Source organism: Setaria viridis, chromosome 6, assembly GCF_005286985.2.
Source record: "Setaria viridis chromosome 6, Setaria_viridis_v4.0, whole genome shotgun sequence".
Lineage (NCBI taxonomy): Eukaryota > Viridiplantae > Streptophyta > Magnoliopsida > Poales > Poaceae > Setaria > Setaria viridis.
In genome coordinates, this window is record NC_048268.2 from 26,618,185 (window position 1) to 26,638,004 (window position 19,820).

The 19,820-nt window shown below is 40.3% G+C and overlaps 1 protein-coding gene across 1 annotated transcript; it reads left to right on the plus strand.

Annotated features, from left to right (window-relative positions):
- Window positions 1-11,411: 11,411 nt before the first annotated feature.
- On the plus strand, window positions 11,412-15,612 carry LOC117859719 (uncharacterized). Its single transcript, XM_034742898.2, has 7 exons — window positions 11,412-11,711; window positions 11,823-11,956; window positions 12,366-12,570; window positions 13,329-13,463; window positions 13,963-14,514; window positions 14,853-15,029; window positions 15,121-15,612. Exons 1-7 carry the CDS (start codon window positions 11,574-11,576, stop codon window positions 15,292-15,294), a joined length of 1,515 nt encoding a protein of 504 aa, XP_034598789.1. The 5' UTR covers window positions 11,412-11,573; the 3' UTR covers window positions 15,295-15,612.
- Window positions 15,613-19,820: the final 4,208 nt, after the last annotated feature.

The following is a 19,820-nucleotide window of genomic DNA, read 5'->3' on the forward strand; positions in this document are numbered from 1 at the left end:
TTCCTTGAGTGTTTGCATCCGGTGGAGATTCAGAGAAACAAGATTTGTAAATCTGAAAAATGTACTATGCTCTCCAATCATGAAAACATGCAATAATAATCTTATCCTAGGCTTGGCTCGTTAGCTGGACGAGATGGCCACTCAGATCCGTTCGGACCGAGGGAAGCCTGCCAGTATGTAGTTGGGCTGCCCTAGTAAGAGAAGCATGGGAAATTCTCTAAGGCCAAGAAGGAGGTGCTACCGCGCTAATAAGACAAGCTTCATTATATGATAGCTTTATCATTAAATCGAAATGTAGAGTCAACACCTCCAATAATGCATAGTTTCATACTGTTGTTTCTTAGAGGTTCTGAAAAAAAAATTCATACTGTTGTTTCTTAGAAGTTCTGAAAACAATTTTATTGATGTCGTGTTGTGCTTATCCATCGACTTTTAACAAATACATAAGCAAGTATACAGTACGCCTAAGGTACTTTTAATGGTACAGCTCCCGATACTATCTTATTTATCACTTTTTTTACAATGTACCTTATCAAAGTGATAGGGCAAAACTCAAAATTGTCAAATAACAGAGGGAGTTTGTTTATATTTGTTATTTTACAATTTTTACAAAACTAGTCTCCAATTTAGAAGATTTACACTGCCGGGGAATCGGCCTTTAGTACCGGTCCGAAACCCCCTCTACTAGTACCAGTTCTTCAACCGGTACTGCTATATCGGTACTAAAGGGTCCTTTAGTATCGGACCAAATAACTGGTACCATAGGGGCCTTTAGTACTAGTCGGTGACCCCAACCGGTACTAACTTGTTTTTTGCTAAAAAATAAAGAAAAAAATCCGGTGAATATCTGGGAGGCCCCTGTTGATGTCAGTTAGTACGCCAAGTTGTAAACCGCAAGCGCACAGATCATTGTAGCTTTTCCCTTAGAGTATTCCATCCAAGGTTTATCAATTTGTGGATCGACAGTGAACTGACTAGGATTCTCAATCTAGCTAAACGGATCTAATCCTATCATAAAGCATGAATTGCATATAAAGGTAAACCCAATCGAGAGATAAGTATTATAGATAGGGTAAATAGATCACATCCATATATATGAGGTAACACAACCAAAAGCCGCATAAGCCTATTGTCTTCCTGTTGTAGTTCCAGCCAAAGTGATAACCAATCTATGTAGCACCTTGATAAACACTCATATCTTAGAAAGGTGGCTCGCAAGCGGCCTACTTTCTTGTAGTCACCACTGCGAAGTGTGTGTTAACGCCTCCGGTTTCCCAAAGCTTTACCTCAAACGACTCCCACAATACTCACCATCGATCCTACTCAACATTACGCAATCGTTCAGCCTTTTCCCTTCCCGCATGATGTCACCACACGAAGGTAATCACACCGACTTCCTACGCATTACTAAGATGTATCCGCAATACATAGACTAATCATAACGATTACATCTATTCCTACTAAAAACATATGCTAGCTAAACATATGAGTGACACACGAAGGTAATCACACCAACTTCCGACCATTACTAAGATGTATCTGCAAGATATAGACTAATTACAACGATTACATCTATTCCTACTAAGAACATATTCTAGCTAAAAATATGAGAATAAGCATGCATCATAGTAGATCAAATTAAGCACAACATTAGATTGATATCACCATCTTGTGTACATAAGCTTTGATGATCACAAGGCTCGGCTTCAGAACTCCATCATGGCTTCGCCGCACAGGGACGACCATGTTGGCTAGGGTCTAGCCTAAGCCATCTCCTAGATAATCTCAAAGACTTGCAACGGCCCTCAGCTCCCTCTGGTGTGTTTCCTTCTATTCATCAAGTTCTGGTGGATGGATCCACTGTGCCAATGAATTTTGGGCATACCTATTGTCTGGAAGACGTGTGGCTAAAATAGGAAGGCGAGGGGAGCAAGGAAAGCCCCAAGCCGATCGGCCTGGCCCTTCCTTTTATCCCCTCACGCCCAACTTTGTCACCAAGTCTCCTCTGATATTTTGGAAGCTTATTTTTGTATGCATGTGGGACTGGAACGTCGACAGCTTCAGACTGAGATTGATCTTTGATAACTTTTCAAATCTTTGCTCGATCTTCTTTGATTCCTCTTTGATTCCGGAGTGATACTTGCCATAATTTACAATCTTAGCCCTCAAATAATCTTGGAGGAGTGCTTGCCAAAAATGAGCGTCGGAGGAGGCTAGAAGAGCCCCTGGCCGATCGGCTTGGGCTTCACCAGGCCGATCGGCCTAGGCTCTTTCTGAGCCTACTGCCTTTCGTCTTTGATAGGTTCATTGCTTGTTCGGGTCTTTATCCAAAAATATACTTTTAGGTCCAATTTCCTACAAAAACAGAATGTCCTCCAAAATACAATGCATATGCGAAAATGGGGTTATTTCAGGTACCAAGTGGTGGGTTAGTATAAGAATATGAATGAAAACACCACTTAAATAGCACTAAAAGTGTGTCAATAACGAGCATCAACAATTCCCCATGCTTAAACATTGCTCATCCTCGAGCAAGTCTAGGATACTTTCTTGAGCAAGAAATTGGCATTGCCCTTCGATGTCATCCTTGCACTCAGTTATATATAACAAGACACGTTGCTCTCTCAAGTATTTAGCATTTAAAGTTCAAGTTGTGATTGGCTACTTTTCATCATGGAAGGTATACTAGCAGAAAAGAACATGTCATAATAAAATAAATACAATGCTCTTGAACTTAAGTGAACTTCAGACCTTAACCTTGTTCCATCGTGGAAAGTTTTTCAAAAATATGGAAATCCAACATAAGTGAAATTCTTTTGCAAAAGTTCATAGAAACACTCATCTCATCAAGTCACTCAAGCCAATACTAAATTATTTTCAACCGATTTTACACATATATGAAAGTGGAAGGCTTCTGTGGATCTTTGTAGGTAGGAACAATCCTAGAAAAATATTGTCAAATTAAGAGAGAGGTCTATTGGGATTACTGAGACTTGTCAAAAAGGCCATGAAAAATAAATGTTGGAGAGGAAGAGGGATGAAACACACACATTTAGATAAGTGAACATGTGCAAGTGGCAAAAGGGCAATCCCGAGGCACAACTGAAGTCCTCGTTATCAGATTGCACATGGTTGGAAAATGAGTATGGATCAATTCTTAATCTTGAGAGCACTGAGAATTTTTAATGAGGTTTAAAGAACTGAGGAGCATTTTATTCCTTTTCTCCTTTATTATATTTTTTCTTTTTCATTCATTTTTCTCTTCTTTCTTTTTTCTTTCTTTTGGCTCATTTTTTTCATTTTGCTCCTCAGAACTTCTTGCAACATAGTACTTTACTCAACAGTAGTCAGAGATAATACGATGACTCCTCCACAATGCTTAGACGATGCTCATCCCCGAGCATAAAAAGGAAGAAAGAGAAACTGCTGATGTAAGTACCAAAATCTTCGATCTTCTGTAGAAAAAATTATTTTATTCTTATGGAGGGACTTTCATGCCAAATTTTAGAGGGAACAGAGGAGGAAACACCTCAAGCCGATCGGTATGGCCCCTTCTAGCCTCTATTTTCTTCGCTTTTTATTCTCCACACTGGTGGACGCCTCTAGGTCTTGATTTTCTTGAAAAGGCACTGATTAATCTTCTGAATTTTTGTCAAAATATTTTTTCATACTCAATAATAGGTTGTGGTTAAGTAGGTAGTTGCAAAAATCATAATTTGAGCTTAGGTTGGATGCCCAGCAAGGTTTGGAAAAGTTGCAGTGTAGAAACTCACAATGCATGGATAAAAAGGCTAGCAAGAAAAAAAAAGGTTTACGCAAAGCAAATGACCAGCTTCTAAGTCTCAAACCACAGAAATCAATTTTAATCCAACTCATCAAAAAATAAGTTTGCAATCTAAAGGTTTCACCATGAAAGATTATGCATGTATATAGGCTCTGGTAGGTAGAACTTTGCAAGAGATTCATAAATGTAGATAGCATATGAATTAATTTTAAATAAAAATAATTCAAGTTATCAGGTCATCAGAATACTTAAATCAAAGAGCAACATAGAGTATGTGGGTCTAGAATTTATTCATTTAACCTCCATAATTAAAAGAGCAGGTATTTAATCAATTTAAGTTCATTAAACAAAGAGCAATTAATGAAGTCATGTACAACATTGTGTAGGTAAAACAAGTAGCAACCTTCATCATCTTTCCATAAGCAAGATTAAACCAAAATTATTAACATCGTGGTGAGCACAAGGTGATGGTGATCATAATTTAAAGAAAACAAAAACTAGGTTGTACTCCTAGTACCCATGTTATTATAGGGAGAGATATAAAAAGGTTTTATTGAGTCTATGGTTGAAGGCTTATATTCACAGGCATTTAGAAAGAGATGGACAAAGAGAAGGCTGAGGAAGAATTTACCATCCTTTCGATGCTTGTAATGAAGTGTAGCGCAGCCTCCCCATGCTTACTAAGCATTGTGCTTAGCATGGAAGAAGAAAAATGAGCATCTTCCAGCGACCCTGATCCTTGTATTCTTCATCCACCAAGTCCTCCCTATGCTTAGCATTATGCTAGGCATGGAAGAAGAAGATGAAGCTTTTTGTGATTGTTGAAATCCTTGTTCTTAGCATCCGGAGCTTGCATTTATGCTTCTTCACTTTTGTCGCCTTTATTATTTTTCAATTTCTTCTCTTTTCATGAAAGCGCTTCACCATGCCTGCAAAATAATTTAAGTGCACAAACTACCCCCAAGGTGGCTGTCGGAAGTAGAAGCAATCGTCAACAAACCAACAACATCCCTAAGACTTTAACTTGTGGCATAGCTACTCTAGTAAAATAAAAACAAAAACCTAATGAGTGCACGTGAGTGCAAGCGCGAATGCAAAATGATAGCTAGGAACATAAACAAAGACAATGTTTGCACCAACTTGTAAGCACCATACTTACAACTAGGTTGCTAAAATTCTCCATAGCCATAGAAAAATTGTTAATCAAGGTCAACACCACGCTTATCCCAAGATCAATTACTCTTTATAGAACAAGAAAAATAAAACGCATTGCAAAGCTTATAAACCAACCAATGCAAAATGAGACTACGTGAAAAGCTATCAAGGTTTATTAAACTGAATGATGATGTCTACAAAGTCTAAACACCACGTTTACATAAGAATGCAAAAGCAAAATGCCATACAAGCATTAACATAGATATGAAAGCATTCATCAAAAAGTTTTAGGAGAAAGCCAAGATAACATATGAATGATGGAACAAATGCAAATGCACATGCCAAAGGGTTAGAAAAACAGGGGTTAGCAAGATCGAAAAAGTATTGATGTTATTATGCAATTAGTTGAGTCAAAAAGAATTGCTTAGAACGACAAAGTAAGGCTGGTCACCTCATAAGAAGTCAAGCAATGTCAACAAGAAAATCATTCATCGAAAAGCTTCAACAACCAAACTAACAAGGATCAGGGTAGGTTCATAGGTTTCCTATATTTTTGGCTTGAAACAAGAATTTTGAAGAGAGAAATCAAGCATAGAAATTATAACTAAAGGGGTTTTCGAAAAAAGAAAAATAAAGGGTTTATTTTTTTGGATGAAAAGCAAAAACCTATAGTTTTAGGATGGCTCTGGGTAACGGTGTAGTCAATACAAAAAAAAACAGCTCAGGCCAATTTGAATGGTGCAACAAGGTGATCGATAGAAGTTAATCCTACCTCTGTTGGCTTTGATTTTCGGCGGGGATGATAGGAAGGCTTAGGTGGAAAAAGATTTTGATAAAAACAACATGAAAAGGCAATGCAGCATGAGGTGGAAGAACAAAATAACATGACATGAAATAGAGGTGGTCTAAAATAAAATAAAAGTTTTTCTAAATTAACTAGCCACAAGTTTAGAATCAAAGGGTGGTGCCATACTTCATATTTCTCTCTAAAAAGACACAAATAAAAAGACTCTAAACACTAAAAGCACACAAAAAAAAGTCTAAAGGTTTTCCAAGATCGAGTAACAAAGTGCTCTGTCAATATTATTTAAAGCATATAACATGTGGTTGCAGAATTTGTTGGAGCAATGGTACAATGTTACTTGATGGTTTTGATTAAAAAGCATAATATAGACCTGTCGTACATACATCTATGGGAGCACCAGAAGGTTTGGATAGTACTAAATATGGGGCTGGACACCGAGATGCATCTGACATGGAGACCATGGCGCAGGATGGCATAGTCTATATGGAAACACAAGAACTAGTCGAGGATTAGGAAAGTACTCGTTATAATAAGAGTAGAACTCCTCTAGTCATATCCGACTAGTATTCTTGTAACCAACCGACATGTAACCCTACCCCGACAATATAAGGCGAGGCAGGGACCCCCTCCAAAGCAATTCAATCCAACCAACATACAAGATGTAGGGTATTACGTAATCTAGCGATCCGAACATGTCTAAATCATGTGTCTGCGTTTATCTTCGAGTTACTAATCTTGATGAGCCCCACTAACCAAAATACTACCTCGGGCACCCCCTCGATAGGTTTCCGGGTTTAAACACCGACAGTTGGCGTGCCAGGCAGGGAGCCTCCTCGAGAATCCATTGGCGAACTCGATGGCACAAGTCATCATCAAGCCAATCGTCGCGTTCGAAGTAGGCATGATGTTTGTCTTCGGCTCCAGGATTTTCATCACAGACGGTGCTGAAAATTTCCACCGCCACATTGCATCGACCCCAAAGAAGAAGCAGCGAACCATGAAGCTCCAGCGCCAAGCTCTGGAGGATCTTGTTGATAATTTTGGCGAATTTTCAATTTCTGACCTACTTAGAGGCTGGGGGAATGAGTCCAAGTTCAACTTGACTTCTTCTGCCAGTCGGATTAACTTTCACGAGCCAGCACATAAGCCATCGTGCGAGTCGAACTACCACCCGAGTTGATTCTCGTTCGGACTCCGCAACGTGGCCACTATTTATCAGGCTGCCCTGTCCAGATCACAATCTGATATGGATACGATCGAGGACCTTGACTACTACTCGAATTCGAACGAGGAGACTCCTTTATCAGGTCTGCAGTAAGGTCTGGTAATCACATCAACTTCCCAAAGCAGATTCGTCTACTAGCCTATCATGAAGCCACCTGCTTTAGCCAAAGACGATGATTTGCGCCTCATCGTCTACCTCGACACTCTCCCGTACTAGGAGGGAGCTCCTCTGTCGCCCATCTACAAGGAAGGTGGCACAATGAAGGTCATCACTTCAAGTTCGAGAAGCCACTCACAAAAGCGAGAACTCTTCGCCGCCATTATTGGACTAGAGGACAAAGAAGAAGAGAAACGGGACAAAAACCCACAACATGAGTGTCACCCTGATGATGTCTTGTAGGATGAACTCACCACCAACATTGTCGGAGAAGAGACCGAAGCTCAAAGAACTCGACGATGAGCAAGAAATGTCGCAAGAGCAGAGCGCCACCGCCGCCTTGCAGCGGACCTACCAATCCAGAACTTGGATAATGCCTTTGAAGCAGTTCAAACACGTCACCATCATACTCCCTTGGCTACCGTCGCATCTATTGATCTCATCACCCACGTGATGCCTCAGAACAAGTACACAAGGCAATTGGCTGAACTGACGGAACTCGCATACGAACAACTCGATCAGTAGAATCCGATACAGTCAGTCCAACGCTTTCCATCCCAACAAAGTCAACATGGCAGCAGCCATAGAGGTCCTCCATCCAGACCAAGTCAACTCGGAGGCACCAGACAAAGCCAAGCTAGAGTGGCAAGTAGTCAGGCAGGACCCTCGGGAGCCGTGACCACCGTGGGGCTAACCTAAAGTCTGAACACCCATTAGGAGACCTCCACAACAAGATCAATAGAACAAATATTAAAATATAGCTCTATTAAAAAGTTTATGAAATTATCTTTCCAACGAGGGGTCATTCATCTAAAATAGAGTTCAAATGAGAGATTTATGCCCATTTTATTTTAGCACTGCGCACTGTTCAAAACTAATTTCAGGACGGCGACCTTCAATGATTTGGCCATAACCGCTTGTAGGAATCTCCGATTGTCTTGATTCTTGATTCGTTGGAATATAAAATTCATGGGGCTTCTGAATATCTAAAAATATTCTATTATTTTCTTCTGAGGTCAAGAAAAATATTGATGACAACAGTAGCTTGTCGTGAATTAATTCGGAGATGTTGATGATCTTGATCTTATGGTCTTTGGGGCATTATGTCTCACATCCTTTAGCTTCAAGTTCATCACCATAGCTGCACCAATGAGTAGCATGGTGGCAATGATGCATCTTCTCCATAATTCTTGCTTTAGCCAAGGTGCCGGGATTAGAGGAGGCTCCTGCGCTTTGTGTTCATGATCTAAGTGGTTTTGTTCCTTGATTGCATCACTCAATTAGAAGCTTCTTGAGCATCCCACTGGAGAAGATTGGTAGTGTCATGGTGCTTCTAATCTTGTTGCCTCCAATCTTGATCAACCTCAAGTTATCGTCTTTTGTGCAGAGAGGCCCTCCAATCATCCCTCAACATCATCACTACCTTCTTCGTCATTCGCTGCTGCCTCTTCTCCATTAAATTCCTCTATATAAAGTACAGAATATGTACCTAACTTCTACTCCATTTCAAAGTGCATCAAATTCCCTTTCAAACAAGTGTTCATTCACCAAAAATGGTTTTCGGATGAAAGAGTTACGACCATTTTACTCCGGCATTACGTTTTGTCCTGAGCTGATTTCACAACACGCAGCATTGAAAGATTTTATCATAACTCCTTGTACGGATCTCAAAAATTAGCAATTCTTGATGCGTTGGAAAGAAAACTTGATGGAACTTTTGAATATTCAATTTCCTTTATTGTACATATCTAATCATAGGTAGAAAATTGATCACAACAGCAATATTTGAGATGTTGGTGATCCAACTTACAACTTTTTGGGCATGACCCCACACCTGTTACTTGAACAAACAAATCTCCAAGAAATATTAGTCTTAAAAATTAATTGACACAACAACATACCTTGTTTATCATCATTTGTATTGTCTTCATTGGTGTGAACTCGATAGCAGATGCTGGGCCACTAACAAAGTTAGCACCTACTGCTAAAGAGTCGAGCTTGATATTGTCATCATCTTATCGGGGTGAATCCAGACTTGATGAAATTCTATATTCAATCATCTGGCATCTAGCATTTACCTGTTCTCAAGGACACAAACAAGAAAAATAGAGTATATGCAACAGAAAAATTAGGGTTAGTCTAAAAAATTAGATAGATCGCCCCAGGGTTTGAGTTTCCGCTCCTCGAATATGGTGCCAAAAAAGCTTGTTGACGTCAGTTAGCACGCCAAGTTGTGAAGTGCAAGCGCACGGATCATCATAGCTTTTCCCTTAGAGTATTCCATCTAAGGTTTATCAATCCATGGATCGACAGTAAACTGACTAGGGTTCCCTATCTAGCTAAACAGATCTAATCTCTATCATGAAGCATGAATTGCATATAAAGGTAAACCCAATCAAGAGATAAGTATTATAGATAGGGTAAATAGATCACATCCATATATATGAGGTAACACAACCATAGGTAGTATGAGCCTATTGTCTTCCTGTTGTAGTTCCACCATGGCTTCGCCTCGCAGGGACAATTATGGCGGCTAGGTCTAGCCTAAGCCATCTCCTAGACAACCTTGAAGACTTGTAGTGGCCCTCAGCTTCCTCTGGTGTGTGTCCCTCTATTCGTCGACTTTTGATCGATGGATCCTCTGTGCAGATGAATTTTGGGTATACTTATAGCCTGGAAGACGTGTGGCTAAAATAGGAAGGCAAGGGGAGAAAGGAAAGCCTAAAGCCGATCGGCCTGGGGGTCAGGCCTAGCCCTTCCTTTTACCCCCTCGTGCCCAACTTCATCGTCAAGTCTTCTATGATGTTCTGGAAACTTATTTTTGTATGCATGTGGGCCTGACACGTCGATAGCTTCGGAATGAGATTGATCTTTGATAACTTTCCAAATTTTTGTTTGATTTTGTTTGATTCCTCTTTGATCCCAAAGTGATACTTGTCATATCTTCACAATCTTAGCTCTTAAGTAATCTTTGAGGAGTGCTTGCTAAAAATGAGCGTCGGAGGAGGACAGAAGACTCCTAGCCAATCAACTTGGGCTTCACCAGGCCGATTGGCCTGGGCTTTTTCTGAGTCTGCTGGCCTTCATCTTTGACAGGTTTGTTGCTCATTCGGGGTTTTATCCAAAAATATACTTTTATATCCAATTTCCTGCAAAAATAGAATGTCCTCCAAAATACAATGCATATGCGAAAAAGAGATTATTTTAGGTGTCAAGTGGCGGGTTAGTATAATAACATGTATGGAAATACACTTAAATGGCACTAAAAATGTATCAATAACGAGCGTCAACAGCCCCCGCACACGCACATTGTCCCAAGTCACAAGTCACGCGAAAATGTGCGCAGTCCGTGGGATTCGAACCCACGACTTCAAGCCCCACGCGAGCCTTCCTTACCATCCCACCTACACAGCACATGTGATGGAGGTAGATATGCTTTTCTTTTGAAGTAACCCATGAAGAGATCTTTAGTACTAGATCATAACACCACCCGATACTAAAGGGTTACCTTTTGTACCGGGTGATGTTATGATCAGGTACTAAAAGTTCTAGGTTTATTAGTACCGAGTCACCACCGGTACTAAAAGATCTTCGAGGACCTCCAATTTTGAACTTGTACTAATGTAACATTAATACCGAGCCAAAAAGCAAATGGTACTAAAGCTGAGGAGCAATGGTCTTAAGTCACCTGGACATAGGGAGAACTATTAAATTCACATGAACAAAGGGAAGCGGATTCTCTGCAATACATCTATGCAGTTGAGTCACTTACGTGTAGGTTCAAGATCACGCATCAATGACTCAACTGTAGCAGAAGTACTGCAGAGGAGTCTAGGATGATTTTAGCTTAAAATCGTCAATATGGAACGTGAGTTGTAAAATGTGGCCTAGTAAAGGGGCAAAGTTTAAAGGAATCAGACTAAAGAAGGGTGACATTCCTTGAGTGGCTTCATTGGGTAAGATTTAGAGAAACTAGATTTGCAAATTTGGAAAAATACTAGTCGCTCCAGTCATCATTAAAAAATGTACTAATCATTTTGTCCGAACGTCGTGTTTCCATAACTATAGAGAACATTACAAAAAGATCAAACAAATGCTCTAACGCATGTCTTCTCTCGTGAAATGAAGAGTTCTGGGCTGCTCTGGCTTGGGCCAGGCCTACCTTAAGACCAAACAAATGGCCCATCGAACATTGGGCCAATCTCACAAAAAATTGATCAAATGTTAAGCTGAGCTCACGAACCACCGCGGGCGCGCGCGGGGGACCCCGAAAATTTCAACCGCAAAAGGGAGGGAAACACGAAAAAGCGCGAGGAGTTTCGAAGGCCTCCAGAAACTTCTCGTCTCCCCACCCCCTGCAGCGCCGCCGCGGTGCGCTGGCGATTCGCCGCCCCACCGGGGACCCGGTAGCGGTTTCCATCCCGCCGACCCACCCCGCGGCGGATCCCATGCCGGTCGAGGGGATGGGGAGCGTGGTCGCCACGGTGAGCGGCTACCACGGCGACGAGCGGCACAGGCTCGTCAAGCTCATCTCGGAGACCGGCGCCAGCTACGTCGGAACCATGAGCAAGTCCATCACCCACCTGGTACACCACGGCGCACCGCCCTGCTGCCTGCGCGCCGGGTTTTTTTTTTCTCGGTTGATTTGATTCCGCGCGATCCGAAATTGAATCCGGTGCGCGCTTTCTGGCGGGCAGGTGTGCTGGAGGCTCGAGGGGAAGAAGTACGACATCGCGAGGAAGCTCCGGACGCGCGTCGTCAGCCACCGGTGGTTCCTGGAGTGTCTCAGGGAGGGGAGGCGTCTCCCGGAGGGCCCCTACTTGATGGAAAGGTAGGAGCAGCTCTTCGACGACTGTTGTTGTGAACTTGTGATATGATCAGACATGTGCCTAGCAATTGTTTGACTTGGGGAACTGGGTAGAGCATTTTAAGGGGAAGTGTGAAATTGTAACTAGGAATTTTGTTTGCATAGATGCACAGCAACTGCACAACAACATCAGTTATAATGTGTCAAAAGAACGAAATTGCTGCAGACTGTTCTAATCCATCTGTCACATTTTGTTCTTAGATTTGTGCCAATGTGTTGACAGTTTTTCTCAGCTAAAACCTATCATTCTGTTTGATTAACAGTTGTGAAGAAGCAGGGACAGTCTCTGTAAGCTAGAAGTTGCAGATACTATCTTATTCTGTAAAATGTTGACTTCTTTCTAAGAAAGCCTTCGTTTCTGCCTGATACACAGTGGTGAAGAAGCAGGGTCAGTCCCAGAGCTCCCTGCTCGTCCCAGTACACGAGGCAACAAAAATGAAGTCACGGAGGATAGAGTTTTGAAAGAGTTACCTGATGGTTTCTGTGATATTCCTACGGCCAGCCATACTATCAAGATTGATGATTCAGATTGTGATATGGAGCATCAGACATGGTTCGAATCAGCCCTACTAAAAGAAGTAAGAATCACAAGCTGCACTTGATTTTCTTCCTGCTTGTAGTCTCTAGATGTTGTATTCTCTAATCTTTGTGCCATTCGTCATGTCGTTTTGATCTTCAATCTGCTAGGTCAACTAAAAAATGATTTCTCGATCAATCATCCATTATTTCAATTAAACACATATAGCATATTTATAATTGTTCAATCATGGGCTAGACTCTAGTGAGGTAGAAATGCCGTCTAATGGTTCATCTTGTGATATTTGATGATCACTTCATCGTCATACATGGTTCTCATTTTCAATGTCTATGTATAAAGAAGGAAATTGACAATGAAATGAAAGTTTGCAGTATAAATGATTCAGCGGGTATATCAGGGCAGCATGTGGTGTATTAGAAACTTTCTGCCATGTATATACATAAAAAATTTCTTCATACAGGAACTCTAAATCGTCTGTTGCTTACATCTAAGCTGCTAATTGAGTTTTTAAACTTTAAATTATATGTACTTGTGCTACATATAAAGTTAGTTTCTCTAGAAGTTTTGGAAGTTCTCTATATTTGTGTTTACTTCTATATTTGTATTCTACTTTCTCCATCCCAAATTGTAGGTCGTTTTGGCATTTTAAGGTTCATAGATTTTGTTATGCACCTAAACATAGCGTATATCTAGATGCATAGCAAAATTTATGAACTTAGAAAAACCAAAACGACCTATAATTTGGAACGGAGGGAGTATCTATTTTCTGATAGAGCTTGGCTCTCCTGTGGGCTTCAGAATTTTGCTGGTGATAGGGATTCTGAGAAGAATGATTCATCAGATGTTAAGGAAAGAAGAAAACGTTTGAAGCGTGTGAAAAAATCAACAGATAAAGATGTCCTACACCTGCAGGACAATGTATCAAGTGTCATGGTAATATGCAAGTTCATATTTATCAACCCCTTCTTTTATTTTAACTATAGTCTTGGAAATTTCTTTAACCTCTTAGTACCCTGGTCTTGAATTCTGATCAAGGACCCTTCAAAAAGACCAGATTGTGGTGCTCTGTTTTGCTTAATACTTGTATTCATAAGCAAAGGACCCAGCTTAATAAAAAAAAGAGAAAAGGATCTGGTAGGCAAATAACTTATTGTAATATAAAACTGCTTAAGGACAACTCGAGGGACCTATATGGAGATATTGTTTTCTTTAATACTGATGATACTGATTTTTTGTTGCATGTGTCCATGTGTCCATGCTCAAGATGAAAAAAAAAATCCTGTTGTGACTTGTGACTACCGCATCTCATAGGCTGCACCCTTTTGGGTATATTGGTTTTGATGAATACATGTACACAGCTTGGTTCTTTTTAACTTTCATTTGTTTTGCATTTTTATTTGTAAGCTTATGCTTATATCAAATGATAATACAGACAAGAAAACGTCTTCATGAGTCAAGTCACACAACATCAAGGAACACATCGAAGCAGAAGGGGGAAAGGAAGGATCTTACAGAAATTGATTGTTTTTCTGACAGCTTCGAGGAACCTCAGACTTTGGATACTCTGTCTATAGGAGTTCGAAGAAAACATACCAAGACAAACATATTATCATCATCACTTTGTCAAAGTACCCTGGATTCAATGTACGAATATGGTGAAAGTAGTAGGCATGAACCAGACAGAAGAAAAGAACTAGAAAATGTTGACTTAAGGGAGAGTTCAACAAGCTTGCCTCCATGTGATTTATCTGGACAGGAACCAGCTTTCTGTACTCAGGAGCAAATAGATAAATGCAGCCTTGGTGCCATAGCTGATGATGAAATGCGAGATGACAAGAAACCCTCAGAAAAAACATCTAATTTAGAAAAGCAAGAAGAATTATCATGTGCCATATGCTGGACAGATTTTTCATCTACAAGGGGCATCTTACGATGTGGACACCGATTCTGTTATTCATGCATTCAAGAATGGGCAGATTGTCTGGTATGCTTTAGTTCGATTCTTGTTTAATCTTTGTTTATATTGTGTTTTCCTTCTACTCAATACTTTGGAGACATATTTTTGCCCTACAATAACTGACTTGCCTTCTTGAATGTTGTGCTTGTGGTTTAGTTCGGACTAAGAAATTAGAGAATGTACTATGCAGATTCAAGATAGAATCATATCATAACTGAAAGAAATGTTACATCGAACTAATGGCAAGTCTTGGGCCAAAGGGATTAGCAATAACCTGACATTGTTATAGGTTTTTAGGTTTTTTCCCGTCCATTTATGTTCAATGAAAAAATTGCAATTCTTACAGCTCCACCTTCGTGTTTCAGGCTTCCAGGGGGAAAGTCTCAACATGTCCCCTTTGTAAAGCCAGTTTCACATGGATCAGTAAGGTGGACGAGGCAGGCACCTCCGATCAGAAGATATACTCACAGACCATTCCTTGTGAAGCTTCTACTGATGTTTTTGTGTTCCGCAATGAAGGCTATGGCTTCTCTCGATCCTGGGTAAGATCCTATCCCCTTGCTGCTTGCATCAGTTCGGCCTGCCATGCTTGAATCAGTTTGGGTTCGCGATGCTTACCCCTCCATTGTGTAGGTTGGGCTAGGAGCATGTTACCAGTGCCACAGCCGTGAACCTGAGGAGCTTCTTCTGAGCTGCCATGTCTGCAGGTCGCAGTGGGTACACTCGTACTGCCTTGATCCTCCACTGACCCCGTGGACATGTGTGCATTGCAGAGATATGCGTATGATGTATCACCGCTATCGCTAGTCTGAAATTGGAATACTCGTTCCATAGTCTGAAGTCTGAACGTTGCCTATTTACCCATACAGTAGTCTGTTTTGAGATTGTAGCGGGAACCTGTATCTATATTTCGTGACAGTTCTTGCCATTTTTCACGAATAGGCCTGGACACATACTTTATTAAGAGGAAGAGCGTCTACATCGATCCAAATGGGACTAATCCTGAGCGGATTGCAGTTTCGTGGGAGTTCTGGTCTCCTGGACATAGAACGAATAAATTGCAGTGTACCTGTAACATTGATCTCTTCAGTGGATTTGATAAGAGATTTGGGATATACTGTCAAATCTGACCCTACACAAAATTTTTCTAATTTCTCAATCAGGCAACACCTTTTCATGCTGATATTTAGGAAGAGTCTGATAACTCAAAGACTCCAGACTGATTATTTTTTGCACAAGATGATGTGAACATATTGTCACATCAACATTGGCAAGAACTACAAATGGCAACAACTGAACAACTCTTGCATTACCAGCCAGTGAGAAGTGCAAAAACTCTGCCAAAAACATGCATGTGGAGCTCCAGGAGAAGCTGCCTGTGCGTGATAAAATTAGGCCCACTGCCAGCAATAATCAGGATCTGCATTTGGTTCTCATCTAGTTAAAATTACTGATCTTGAACCTTATACTTGCATGGAAAAAGGTAGGCACATAATTTGAAGTGACAAAATATGATAAGTGAGCCTTTTTCTAAATCCTCAAGGCCCATTAGAGAGCTTTCCCTCCATGCTCTTCACAAGGAACAGACAAAGAAAAACAGACCAAGAAGCATTTCATGCTGTTGATAAGTTCCACCTGGGTGGTTGGATGAAAATTGGTTTGCCTCCACCGAGGCAGAACATAAGCCTCCCAAATATCCTAATGCAAAATCATCTTCACACAAGTAGAGAAAAGTCGGACCGTGAAGCCTTACACATCTCGCAGACATATCAGATGCATTCCTTGCTTGTCGAATTTCAGGTTTGCAACAGAACATGCAACGACTAGCATTAACATGCTACCTCCTAGCTACATTGTCTCTTTTTTTTACCGTAAAACTGTGGGGGAGTTCCCCACAGCATTTCATTGCATAAAAGGAGTAAGATATTTACAAGAGAGGAGATATACTTACAAGAGGGAGAGAAAGAGGGGAGAGAAGGGAAGGGATTACATCACTGAGTCAAGCCATTGTCTAACTACTGGTTGGAAATCTTCTCTAACTCTATGGAGCTGGAGAAGTATCTGCTGCTTGAACCTCACGGTCCAAATGTCTAGAGATGCATCTTCACCTTCAAAAATCTTACCATTCCTAATGGAGGGAATTCCTTATTTAACACTGGAAGATGAGTTAATTCCTTTCTTGACACCAAAAATTTTTCCCTTCCTAATACGACACCAACTTCTAACTTTCATTCCTTCTTTGATATTTCCGTCACTTGTGTTAGTTAAGTCAGGTGAAACAATCTCCAAATCACCTCCAAAAATCATGGAACTTTTTTTAGTGATACAACAAATGAATATGAACCCATATTTATTAAAAGGACACATATACCTTTACGGTTTTAGAATTAAAATTCACCAACTTAGGCTACCTTTATAAATTATATAAATTTCTATGGCACCAAAACACTTTTAAAAATTATAAAAAAATAACTAATATTTATCACATCAGATGATTGAACTTATTAAATTATTTCCTAGCAAAACTTACATAGAGAATTATGAGGAACCATAAATTTGGGAAAATTTAAAAGAACCTTGTAATTCTCTGTATAACTTATGATAGAAAATAATTTTATAAATGACTACATCCCATGTAAGGAATATTAATTATTTTTCATAATTTTTGGAAAGTATTTTGGTACCATAAAAATACAAATATGCTTCAAAAGTAGTCAGATTTGGTGAATTTTAATTTGAAAATGGCAAAGGGACATGTGTGTTTTTAAGCAAAATGGACTCATCTTTATTTGTTTTATTATCAAAAAAAAGTTTCATGATTTTTGTAGGTGATTTGATGGTTGTTTTATTTGATTTATATGACAAAAATGATGAAAATGTCAAATAAGAAATAAAAGATAGAACTCAGTATCATATAAGGGATGGAAAATTTTTCAGTGTCAAGAAAGGAATTTAGTTATCTTCTAGTGCCAAATAAGGAATTTTCTCTTCTTAATATTCCATATTTCTCAGGCGGCTATGATGAAAATTTCAATGAAGGGGAGTTGCATGCTTGCTCTTATAAGCCTTAGGCCCTGTTTGGATACGCTTCTTCTAGCCACGCTTGGATTATAATCTAAGCAAAGATTTTCTCGCTCCTCGCTTTTCGCTTCTCGTAGTTCAATCTCTAAAGCGACTTACCACATAAGCGAGAATCGGTGAAAATAAGCAAAACGTTTAGCGGGATTCTCACTTATTTTCACCGATAAGCCGCTTATAAGCGGAAACAAACGGGACCTTAATCTATCATGGATGTCAGGGGCATCATTCCACTGTATCCCAATCTTCTGCCAACACAATTGAGCAAGGCTGCAGTCAAAGAACATATGAAGAATGTCCTCCTCAGATTGGGTACTGCATAGGACCCAATGTGTGTCATGTAGAACATTATAATTGCACCTATGGAACATAGACTTGGTGTTTAGTCTGTCCACCATAATGAGCCATGCAAAGAATTTTAGTCTCGGAGTGCACTTTGATTTCCATATCCACTTGAAGGTTGCGGGTATATTCATATGTTTAAATGCTAGATTATAAAATTTCTTTGAGTATGTTTGATTTCCCTAGAGAAAACCCCACTTGTCATTAGTGTCACTAGAATACGCAATTTGTTGTAATTGCCCCTGTAATAAATGGTAGTCTTCTAAAGCCTCTTCTGATAGTGGTAGGTGAAAGACCGAGTCGAGATGATCTGACTCCATGATTTGTTTGACCGAGGCTTGAGTGTTTTTTTTTTTTGAAGGAACAGGAGGGTGACCTCTACTGAATTTATTAAAGAGTTAAACAAATACAAAACAAAGCCGAAGCAAAAGAAAATAGAGACAAAAACAAAGGAAAGACAGAGAGAAAAAAGAGTTCAAGCAACAGGTTACAAAGCGTCTACCCAGTCTAACATAAGGGATTGCATTTGGGTCCTAGCCCTATGAAGGGCTACCAGACGAAAATCTAAAACAAATTTCCTTATGACGTCCCTGATCGTCGGAGCAGAATTATTGAAAGTCCAGTCGTTTCTGGTTGTCCAAATACTCCAAGTCATGAGAATTATGATTTCCATAAAGAATGGTAATTGTATCTGTCTTCGAATGGTATTGAAAATGGATGTGGCCGATCTGGTGCAAGGGTATGTGATGCCAACTGAGCGCCAACAGGCCTTAGCAAAATTGCATCGCAGGAAGAGATGTGCTGTTGTCTCGCGTTTCTGTAGGATGCACATTTCACAAGTTGTAGATTCCAAAAACATGGACCTCCTACTTAGGACATCTTTGGTATTGACTCTGTCTTTGATGAGTAACCAGAAGAAAACTTTGTGCTTCTTTTGACATGTGGATCTCCATAGCCAACTGTGGATCGGGTGGACTCTTCTTTCTCCAATGAGGGTTTTGTATGTCTTGGAAGCTGAAAAGATAGGATTACCCCAGCTGTAAACCCATAGGTCTTGAGGCTGTGTATTATCAATATGTTGTAAGAATTCTTGTAATTGTGCAAACTGACCATGCGCCTCTGCTGACAAAGGAAGATGTACTGCATTGATCAAATGATCCTCTACAACCTCCTTGAGGGTGATCCTCTCATCTTTTGCAAAGGAGGCTAGCTGTGGAAGATCACGTGATAAGAGATGATTGTTCCAAGTATCCTTCCAGAACAAAATTGTACTACCATCCGAAACTCTGGCAGAAGCTATCCCCTTGTATAGATCAATGAGTTTCACTATGTCTCGCCACCAGAAGGAACCTTTCCTACGCCCTCCAGGGAGGTTACCATGTTGATAATAGTTTTCCCAAAGAAGCTGTACCCAGGGAGTATCTACTTTAGAGAAAAATTTATGCAGGAACTTGAGCAGGAGGGCTTCATTTTGGGTGTTGATGTTGATGACCCCCAATCCCCCTTGTTTCTTGGGCAGGCACACCATAGGCCAAGCCGCCCGAGGCTTGAGTGTTGTGAGCAAATGAGTACAATTGCGAGAATTTTGATGCTAATATATCCTCTGACCATAGGTCCTCCCAGAACGAGACTGTAGATCCATCTCCAATTGTGCAATGCGCAATACCTCTATAAATTATGTTTAGTCTTAATATATCCCTCCACCAAAAAGACCCTACCTCCTTGTTCCATGTGGAACTTTGTTATGTTATTGTAGTATTTCGTCCAAATCAGCTTTACCCAGGGCACTTCCATCTTACTGTAGAACTTGTGTAACTGCTTGAGTAATAGGGCATCATTCTGTAGCCTCAGATTGATAACACCTAATCCTCCCTTATCTTTTGGTTTAAGAACCATTGGGCAGCCAAATTACC